Here is a 10,405-nt window from a genome sequence, read left to right on the forward strand (position 1 = left end):
CCTGCTGAAGCCTAGTGGGAAAGGGCTTGGGATTTTCCAAAGCTGCTTTAGAGCTGAAATTGCATGAAAAAACATTGGGCAGTTGTACTTCTACATCCTGTGGGGTCTCCCGAGAATCCCATCATCAAAAAAAGCTTTTGTCTGTCCCCTCATGGCATCCTTGGATGTGAGAGCCCATCAGGCAGTAGCTGCTGCTTGCCCTTTTATGCATGCTGGCTGGATTGTAGGTGTTTTGTTTCCCCCTTTATTGTCTGACAGAATCAAAAGATGATGGCTGATATCTGTTGCAGCTTTCCAGTCTCTTACAGACAGAGACACAGAATTGTCACAGGTGGAAAAGACCTACAAGATCACTGCGTCCAACTGTCAGCACCTCCTGCCCTAAAAACAAACTAAACACAAAACCACCCATTAGAGCATGTCCTGAAGTGCATTTAAGTGCCTCTAGGGGTGGTGACTTCACCACCTCCCTGTGCAGCCCCTTCCAGGGTCTGACCACTCTTTCAGTAATTATTCCTAATATCCCATCTAAACCCCCCTGGCCCAACTTCAGGCACTTTCCTCTGGTCCCGTCGTTATCAGGGCTGAGCCAGATCCATCTGACGTGCTGGGCCAGGTGGGAGAACCAAGCTCTGGAGGTGGCCAGATCCCCTGGGAGATCTTGGGGTGTCTCAGTGTCTCCTTGTCCCCAGGTTATGCGCTACCAGGTGCTGCTGTCACTGATGCTCTCCAGCCAGACCAAGGACCAAGTGACCTGGGGGGCCATGCGGCGCCTGCGGCAGCGCGGCCTCACCGTTGACTCTGTCCTGCAGATGGAGGATGCCACCCTGGGGGAGATCATTTATCCCGTGGGATTCTGGAGGGTGAGTGCCAGGAACGTGGCAGCACCCAGTGTGCAGGCAGAGGAACCCCCTGCACCATCCTCTGCTCCCACGCAGCCACCTGAGACTGCTCCGAGGCGCAGGAGGGGGGCACAGGGTGTCCTGTTTGGGCTGCACTCGAGGCTGCATTTCACTCCAGTTTTAAGCAGTTTGTGTTCACAGTGAAACTGCTGCAGTGCCTGGAGGGCAGAGCTCCTCAGGTCTCAGCATTTTTGCTTTCAAGGAGAAATCAAAGACCTCCCCTCCCCAAACTTCACTGTGTGGCCTCACATGTAACGTACACTCAGGGATTGTTTTGTTTTCTGAGCTGCTTGTCTCTCTGTTCCCTCAGTTTGAGGGTAACTCGGGTTTCTGCCTTTCCCCTGGTTTTCCAGAACAAGGTGAAATACATAAAGCAGACAACAGCCATCCTGAAGCAGAAATACGGGGGTGACATCCCAAAGACAGTGGAGGAGCTGGTGCAGTTGCCAGGAGTCGGGCCCAAAATGGCCCACTTGGCCATGAACATCGCCTGGGACAGTGTGTCTGGGATAGGTAGGTTGGGCTGTGTGTTCCCCATTCCTCTCCTAAATCCTGCCTGATCCATTCCCTGGGCACTGGGGAAGCACTGTAGCTAGAAAACCTGCCTGCCTCAGCAGCCTGATAGCATCACTTAGTTTAGCCACCTGCAGAATATTTGTGGGGGGCTGAAGGATGTGACCCTCAACCACTTGCAACAGGTGAGTTGCTGTAGGATTCAATTATGGGCCCAGCTACTGCTTTTCCCCAAATCTGATAGCAGAAACCCCTGAGGGCAGTCACTCCCTCCCCCTGAGCTGCTGGTGGGCAGTGCAAGTAGTGCTGGAAAGAAGTGGGGCTGAGCCCAAGTTACCATTTGAAATGGGTAATTTGTGGTGGAATGTGGAAAGAAACGGACTGGGGCTATGGGAGCTCCAGAGTTTGGGATCTGTGGCAGTTCCTGCTGCTGGGCAGCCAGAGCCCACAGGTACCTTTGTTGTGCCATGTTGATTGACCAGGGGGAAGGTTTCTCCCACACGTTGGGAGCGTAGCTGGTAGCTGAGCTGCCAGCAGATGGAGCTGGACAGTCAGCTCGGCTTGGGGGGCCCCCTGGGGACAGATTAATATTCCAAGTATATTTGCTGGTTAATGGAGGAGCCCTGGGAAAGCCGGGAATGCTGCTACCTGAGGAATGCCAGCACGCAGCTCCAGGACAGCGTCCCCTGCCCCAGTGACCATCAGCTGGACACAATGTGGCTCTTGCCCTGGATTCGTCAGCTCTTGGGGTCTGTTCTCTCCCTGCTGAGGGGAAGGGAAGGCTGGAGGGAGCCAAACTGGCCAACTGTTTTCCAAATAATTGTGTGCTCAGTTTTGATTTAGGAGGCACGACTCTGTCTTCCTGTTTACAGCAATTTCCTGGGTTTTGCCCAATTAGCCATAGAGACAGGTTTATCGCAGCTGATCTAACAATAATATACTTTGCATTCAGGGCTTTTTAGCTCAAAGCACTTTATAAACATTGGTTTAAGCCTCACAAACCCTCTTGTGTTGGTAGGTATTATGAAATGTGTTTTCCATCTGGGTAAAGAAGAGGCAGAGCTGGCAGCTTGTGTAAGCTCAGCTGAAAGGCAGGGAGGAAGGGAGCCCGGGACAGGCTGCCCTGCTGGAACAGAGCTCAGGGAGCTCTGGGGAAGGCTGGGCCAGCTCCTGTGAGCCTGTCACTAGCTGTGTGCTGTGAGACACCCACCCCATCCTGCTTTTGGCTCTAGGCCTCGGGAGAGGGCAAGCAGGGTTGTGCTGGGAGCCTCCTCTCCTCTGTGCCTGCTGGGCTGCAACGGGCAGCTTGGGGCTCTGCTCTCTCCTTCCAGGGGTATCTGCCCCCACCTAAACTCTGGGTTCTCCCTTCCTAGCTGTGGACACCCACGTGCACAGGATCACAAACAGGCTGAAGTGGGTGAAGAAGGAGACCAGGTACCCTGAGGAGACTCGGGTAGCACTGGAGGCCTGGCTGCCCAGGTGAGACCTCAGCCTCCTTCCTCCACTGCTGCTTCATCTTCAGTATCAGATGCCAGCTGACAGGTGCTCTGTTGCATCTCCACGTCTGGCACACGCCAGAGCACAAGGACATGGCCACAGGCACTCTGAGTGCTTGGTCTCTGTTCCCCATCCCAGTCCAGAGGGATTGGGAAAGGTTAGGAGGGCTGTTCTTAGCAGAACCAGGCACCTTGGGAAGCCAAGAGGAGCAGGCAGTGGGGGAAAGGGATCCGTTCAAAAGCACGGGCTGTTCTCTAACCCCCCCTAGCAGCTCTATCGGAAAGCTCATGGGTTTGGTTTTTTTTTTGTTTTCTCCTCTCTCTGCAGGGATCTCTGGAGGGAGATAAACTGGCTCTTGGTGGGCTTCGGCCAGCAGACCTGCCTGCCCGTGAACCCCCGCTGCAGCGAGTGCCTCAACCAGGACATCTGCCCAGCTGCCAAGAGATGCTGAGGGCTCCTCCGGGCTGGGCAGAGCAGCCAGCCCAGCTGCTGGGGCCGCGGGAAGCAGGAGCCTCCTGCAGGCAGCCCCGCAGTGCTGGGAGGCACCAGTGCCTGAGCTCTGCTCAGGAAAAAGGGCTTTCCAAGAGCTCAGCGTTCCTGCTGCCCGCGCTGCCGGCTCCAGCACAGCCCAGAGAAACGCTTTGTCTCAGGGAACTGGCTGCTGCTTGGCAATGCATGCTGAATAAAGGTGGTGGGGGTGGGTTGTTGGTTTTTTTTTCACCCGTGAGGTTTGCTGGCATCTGTGAGAGACAGGGCGAGGGGAGGAGAGCACGGGTGACCTCCCCAGGCATGAGGCTGTAGCAACCAGCCCTGCCTGCCCAGCCCTAGGGCACTGCTGGGCATGAGGTACAGCTGAGCACTTCAGGATCAGAGGAGGCCACTGCCTGGACAAGTGAACTTTGGCTCTCGGTTGCAGGGGGCAATGCAGAGCAGGGCAGGCAGGAGACAAACCAGCAGCACTCTCAGGTCTGCGTGTGTCAGCAAGGGTTACAGCGGCCACAGGATCCAGGCTGGTGTGTGCCTCAAGCTGACAGAGGGACACACCACCTCTGTGTTCTTGTTCTTCAAAGAAAGGGCAGTGCTGACTTCATTGTCGAGCTTCAAAGGAATAATTTCAGCTACTCTTTAAACAGGCAAGGGAGGAAGCAACGTTTACAATGTGCTACCGAAGGCTGTCATTCCCTCTGAAGTTCCCCACCAAACAGATGAGGAAGGAGCAAATAAGTACTTGGTACATGGGGAAACAAAGTTTATTACTGACATTGCAGTGTACATTATGTTTTTACAATGTAGCTGACAGCCTTACATTTTATTGATTCTTTTTTCTTCCAAGTTAAATGTACAGGAACTGAATAATTACTACTGAGCTACAAGATGTCAGAAATACACTAAGTGCTTGAACCAGGAGCAGTTTCCATGGACTAAGCAGAGATTAAGATTTTAAAATCTTATCAGTACAGATTTGCACACCTGATTTCTTTTGATCTGCATTCAGAACTACATGTTCTTCCCTCCCCCTCCTCCTCACCTACAGTGGTCCAGTCTTGTAGGAGCAGTGCAGTATTTACAGATGGGTCTTTGCTCTCTGACATGCTTGGGAGAGCAGGATGTTCAGGTCAGGGAGACAGGGAATGTCTGCCCTGGGCAGAGCTGGGGGCACTGCTGGGCTTTGGCTGTGCAGGCATGGGAAGCAACACACAGACCATGAAGAAGAAGGGCTCCTTCAAAAGATTACTGATGTAGAGAAGTAAACATTGCGAGGGTGGCAAAAAGAGAGCAGGAAATTGTCTTTGTAGTGGGGCAGAGGTGTCTTGTTAATGGCAGGTTCCCGGAGGGGAGGCAAACCTCTCAGCTTCCTGATCCATCATCCTGCTGCCAGTCTCCTCCCTGATAGCCAAACACCTGCACCACTTCCAAAGTCGTTTTCTTCAACCTGTTCAGCCCATCAGCATTCCTAACGGGTAACTTTCAGAAAAGAGAACTCATCTCCTGCACCCCTGAGACTTTCCCTGCTCTCCTGCCAGCCAGCAAACAGCCGTGGGCATCAGCTGCTCCCCATGGTGGAGCCAAATGTCCTGGCTGTGCTGCTGCAGTCCCTGCCCACACTGACCCCCAGCCTGCTGCCCAGCAGAGCAGTACATGTTATAAGGCACCTTTGAGCTCAGTATTTCAGAAATACACACAGAGCTGTTACCACATCCCTGATAAACCCAGAGGCCACAGGGCTTCCAGCACCAGTGCTGGGGTGAGGCAGTGAGCTCAGCACATGCTGTGGAGTGGCCCATCCACGGCCAAGGGGTCACTGCCACTTGCTTTTAGCTGGGGAAAGTGGTTTTGTACTTGCTTGTCCTGCTGTGCCTGGTCCCTTCCCATGGCTGCCTTGGCATTGGAACTGAAATACCAGGAGCTGCTGGAGCATGGGAGGGAGAGGACCAGCCCTGTCACAGCTGGGACCCTGCCCTGGGAAAACACCTCAGTCTGCAGCCCCCGAGAGCCTTGTTCAGCTTAGTCATCTTCCCTCATTTACAGCCAAAGGCATTTAATACAGAGCATAAATGGGTTTCATCTGTAACACTTTAAAGATCCATTTTTGAGACTCTCATTCCCAGAGCAGTGTGTTTTCAAGAATCCAAACAAAGCCAAAACTGCCCCCTCCATCACACCGCTGCCTGCTTCACAGCCAGCCCCACAGAGACCCCACGGCTTCCCAGGGCACCTCCCAGAGACCCCACAGCTTTGGAGGACACCTCTCAATGGCAAGAGCCTCATGGGCTGGAGACACCAAATACCAACCCCAAAGCAACAAACCAGGTGGGACCTTGACCCTGCTCCAGGACCCAGCACCCAGACACAGCCAGGGCTGAGCCCCATCGGCCCCACACCAACCCTGCAGCTGGAGCTGGATCCTGTGTTCCTCCCTGCAAACAGACACTGGGTCGTGCTCACTTCCAAGTCAGTCCAAAGAGTTTTTGTAGCATCTCGTGGCTCTTCTCTCGTGAGGCTGCAGGAGCTGTGCCTGCAGCACCGTGGGGCAGGACTGGCCCCACTCTGCCTTCCCCTGCCGCTCCGCGCTGCATCCACGGCTGCAAACAGCAAGGCCTGGGGCATCTGGGCTGCTGGGCTTGGGGTTTGTTTATAAAAGCTGCCCTCTCCCCTCTGCAGAGCTGTCGGGGATGAAAAAGGGGCTTTTATTGCCAGGGCAGGAGTCACTGGTGGGAAGGGAGGTTCCGAAACTAATTGGAAACATACGGATCTCGATTTAAAAAAAACAAAACAACACAACAAAAACAACAAAACTTTTTCAATAGCAAAGCCAGCAAGAGCAATTCACAGCCACTGTCCATTTTCCCACCATGTGAGTAGATGGGATTCCAGGGAGGGGGTGGCAGGTACACCCCATCCTTTGGGTCCTCCCCACAGTGGGGGCACAAGGCTGTCAGATGCTTGCTCAGGGGCACAGAGCATCCCATGGGGCTCAGTCTGGGACACTCACAAAACCAAAACAAACACCTCAAATAATAAAAAAAATATAATAGAAGCCTAAATGATGCAGGTAAGAAACAGCTAAACAATTCCAGTCCTTTCTCATCGGAACGGGGACGGCAGGAGCCAGAGCTGGGCTGAAGGGTGAGCAAGGAGCTTTGGTCACATTGGTCGTATGAGAATCGCTGGTGTGTAACAACAACAACAACAATAATAATAATAATAAAATATAAAATAAAAAAGGACTTTAAAATACGCCTTGTAAAAGCAACCAGTGAAGAGCAGAGCACAAAGCATCTCACGTGGACACTGAAGGACAGGGCGTAGGCACCTCAGAAACGTCCGAGCTGGGGCAGGGCAGGAGGGCAGCACAGGGACCACCAGCAGGGCTCAGAAATTGCTGAAAATCTCTCTCTTCTTGTTCCAGTCCATCTGTGGAGCCCTCTTCTTCACCCGCTTGGCCCGCACCTTCTCCTTGGCCTCGGCAGCTGTGGGGCTCAGGCTCAGGCCACTCTCCTCAAACGGGTCCCTCTTCTCCACGTCTCCATCCTGCGTGGGGAAGGGAGACAAGGGGTCAGCCCAGGGCAGTGCCCCCCCTGCCCCACTGACCAGGCTGTCCTGCAGCCTCTCACAGCCCAGCACAGATGGTTCCTCCAGTGCACAAGCAAATGCACAGGAGTAGGGGGGGTTTTTTGGAGCAGAAGGTGCAAGTCCCTCCCCCGTGCTGTGCCTGTGGTTTCTCTGGCAGCAGCAGCGTCCCTGTGGCCACACAGTTAATGACTACATTGTGTTTTGTGGGGTTTGTTTGGGGTTTGGTGGCGTTTTCTTTCTTCCTTCCTTTCTTTCCCTGCCTGCAGAACGTGCTGCTGCCACGGCTGGGAGTGGAAAAGCAGAAACAGAGAAGCTGCCGCCAGAGGGAAAATTAGCTGCTCTGCTTGTCTGCAGGGGAAATGAAAAATAAACCCCTGGTTCAGGCAGAAAGCAGGGATGAGGGAGAGAGGTGGGAGAGCCTGGGGACTGGAAAAGAGGGGCTACAGCAAGGCCCCCCCATCTTCTGCCTGAGCACCCGTTTGCTCCTGAGCACCTGTGGGTAACTGAGGTGGGGACAGGGTGTGTGGGAGAGCAGGAGAGCTGGTCATGCCCAGCACAGCCACTGCACAACACCAGTCAAGGCAGTATTTGCTCTGGGAACTGCACTGAAACCATCATTTTTCCATCTGCTTAATAAAAGTACTTTTATAATGACAAAATTAACTTTCCTTTCTAAGTCACTGCCACCACGGGAATGTGTCCTCAAGCCAGGCCTCCCAGGTGCCCCATCCCTGACACCCTTGTTCCTGCAGTAGGTTTGTGAACACAAACTGAACCTGAGGGTGTCTGGAAGGGACACACCAGCTCTGGGCTGGGGATAGAGCCACAGGCAAAGCCCTGACACCCCCAGGGACTTGCCTTGCTGGGACAGCATCTCCAAAACAGCCCAAAGGTGACTCCACGGGAGCAGCAGGACACAGCCTGGTATTCCAAAGGCAGCAGCCATTGGATCAGGACATGTATTATTCAATGCTCAGAGAGAAAGGCAGATGCCAGACTGCAGGCGTTTGGCCACAGCCCTGGGACACAGCTGGTGTCTGAGAGGTTTTGCAGGCTCTGGGTGCCCAGGAGGCTGCGTGAGCCCCCAGTGCTGCCACGCTCCAGCTCCCGGCCCTCCTGGGGCAGGACATGGGCACTGGGACCAGCACAGACCCCATGGAGCACCTGCATGAAACCATCCCACTATTTTTTGGCAGAGCCACACACTAAAGAGAAATTCTTGAGTGCTTTAGAAATCTCCTACTTATTATTTTAAGGAAAAAGCCAGAATCAGTAACACCAGGAGAATACCAGCCTCTGCCTTGTGTTTACTTGTGGCTCCTGGTTCACCCTGCACAGCAGGGTCTGACTCTTCTCTGCAGCCTTCAGCCAAGCTCCACCAAACGGCTCCAGCCCTGCAGGTGACCAAAACCCACCTCTCCCTCCTTCAGCATCTCCTTTAAATGCTGTGATAAATTCCTGTGCTCTAAGCTAAAAGCAACTGGGCTTTTTTAAAATTTTAGCCTTCCTCGTTCCTATTAGCAGCACTTGAACTGCTCAGCCCAGCTCCTCCTGCCCTCCCAGCTTCCCCTCTTGCCCTGTAGCTCATCAGGACAATTACACTCCAGACCCAAAACTCTTGCAGACATCCTTTCACCAATGCACCCCAGCCTGCAAGACAAAGCTGAGCAGAGGCTGAAATGCATCCTGACAAGTGTGTAGCTACAACAGCATTTCAAAGGGAGGGGGAATGGGTGGGGGTTTTACCTCTGATTCCTTCCCAGGACTTTGAAGGTCACTGTGAGATGAAGATGTGGATCCTCCATTCAGCTAGTAGGAATTCAAATGTTAGTCCAGTTTACACAAAGGTAGAATTAAAAAAAAAAATAAAAAGCTGGGCAGAAAAATGCTCCAGCCTGGTGGGACAGAGACTGGGCAACACCAGGCTTGTCCAGGACCAGGACCAGAGCCTGGAGGGGGGGGTCCTGCCAAAGGGACCCTGCACACACACCTGTGCACACACACCTGTGCACACACAGGAGCTCCCTGGGATTTCCCAGCAGAGCTGCTGCTCTCCCGCCTCCCCCACTCCAGGCAGCCACTCAACTCCTTCTCCTCATCACAGGGATTAAACGGGGCTGAGACCAGCCTTGCTCAACCCCGAAATTACAGCTGCAGCAGGAAGCAATTAAAACCAGCCAGCAGCAGTTGAGCTGAACTAAACGAGCCAAGCTAACGAGCCTTGGGGACATTATGAGCATCTCTCTCTGCTCTGCAGACTGTCAAGTCACCCTGACAGGCTGATGGGTCACAGGCAGGAGGCAAGGAAAAGGCAGCATGCTGAGAGCCTGGCACCTCTCCCCCATCCCTCCTGATCCCTCCCACACATTCCCCTGAACTGATGCAACCCGGGATGCTGCCCAGCCACCCTGCCTGTCAGGGCCTCCTGGATCCAGCAGGTCCTCACCTGGGTCTGGGCGGATCCATTTGTCATGGGCTGAGGCACCAAACCTACAGACCACAAAGAAAATACACAGTAAAAACACTCAGCTGGGACTGCTGTCCCAGGCAAAAGCTTGTCCATTCCCTCCCCTTGTGCCCTCCTGGAACCAAACTCCTTCCACTTCCCCCAACTTCACTTGATTTCACCCTGTTTGCATCGGGAGAAAACACCTTCCAGGAAGGGGACCAAGGAACTTCCTTCTATGAGCACAAAAGCAGCAACTCCCACTGGTTTGATGGTTGAGGAGCTTTTCTTCAGATGACTTTTAATCAGAAATCTTAAAAAACAACCCAACGTTCTTCACCCAAATCAGCACCTTGTTGGTGTCACAACAGCGTGTGGCCAGCTACCCCCTCCCCAGGTTCCCTTGTTGCTCACTTCCAATGATTTACACTGATAATACTCCATGGGGTGGCCAATGTAATGAGCTCAGCTGCTGGTCACCACAATGAAGTCATTGCTAAAGGCATTACCATGTCTCATCTGTCCCAGGCTAACAGATGTGTCAATTGTGACAGGATTAACAACTGAATTATGTCAAGCATCAATGCTCCTTGTGTGCATCTCTCCAGCAGAAGACAACGACGTGGATGCACGTTGCTCTGTAAACTCAAATCCAGTGGAGCAAGAGCAGCCCATGGAGCCAAACACAGAAGCCCAGAGCAAGGGACTGCACAGCTCCAAACCCATTGCCTCCCTGCACCATGTATAGACATGGCTGGCATTTGCTCCATTTGGGAGCTGCAGGGATTCCTACTGTAAACCAGGGCACCTTTGCAAATAAACAACAAATCCAAATCACTGTTTTGAGAGTGTGCTGGTGCAAAAGCCTCAGCTATGGTGTTGGGATCCAAGTGTTTTATCACACTGAATACTGGACTCATTGTTACAGCATAAGCTCCAAGCAACCAGCATCAGAATATGGGCAGCTCAGAGC

At 53.3% G+C, this 10,405-nt stretch overlaps 2 protein-coding genes across 2 annotated transcripts in view; one reads left to right on the forward strand and one right to left on the reverse strand.

Annotated features, from left to right (window-relative positions):
- The window catches only part of NTHL1 (nth endonuclease III-like 1 (E. coli)), a 3,859-nt gene extending 496 nt beyond the window's left edge, over positions 1–3,363 (forward strand). Inside the window, exons 2-5 of the mRNA XM_010002611.1 lie at positions 693–863; positions 1,256–1,415; positions 2,789–2,894; positions 3,240–3,363. Of these exons, the coding sequence (XP_010000913.1) occupies positions 693–863; positions 1,256–1,415; positions 2,789–2,894; positions 3,240–3,363 (561 nt within the window). The remainder of the gene's footprint in view (positions 1–692; positions 864–1,255; positions 1,416–2,788; positions 2,895–3,239) is intronic.
- Positions 3,364–6,785: 3,422 nt separating this feature from the next.
- The window catches only part of SLC9A3R2 (solute carrier family 9, subfamily A (NHE3, cation proton antiporter 3), member 3 regulator 2), a 29,138-nt gene continuing 25,518 nt past the window's right edge, over positions 6,786–10,405 (reverse strand). The window contains exons 5-7 of the mRNA XM_010002612.1: positions 9,433–9,476; positions 8,733–8,795; positions 6,786–6,944 (exon numbers count right to left, since the gene is read on the reverse strand). Of these exons, the coding sequence (XP_010000914.1) occupies positions 6,786–6,944; positions 8,733–8,795; positions 9,433–9,476 (266 nt within the window). The remainder of the gene's footprint in view (positions 6,945–8,732; positions 8,796–9,432; positions 9,477–10,405) is intronic.

Source organism: Chaetura pelagica, unplaced genomic scaffold, assembly GCF_000747805.2.
Source record: "Chaetura pelagica isolate M959 unplaced genomic scaffold, ChaPel_1.0 scaffold438, whole genome shotgun sequence".
NCBI lineage: Eukaryota > Metazoa > Chordata > Aves > Apodiformes > Apodidae > Chaetura > Chaetura pelagica.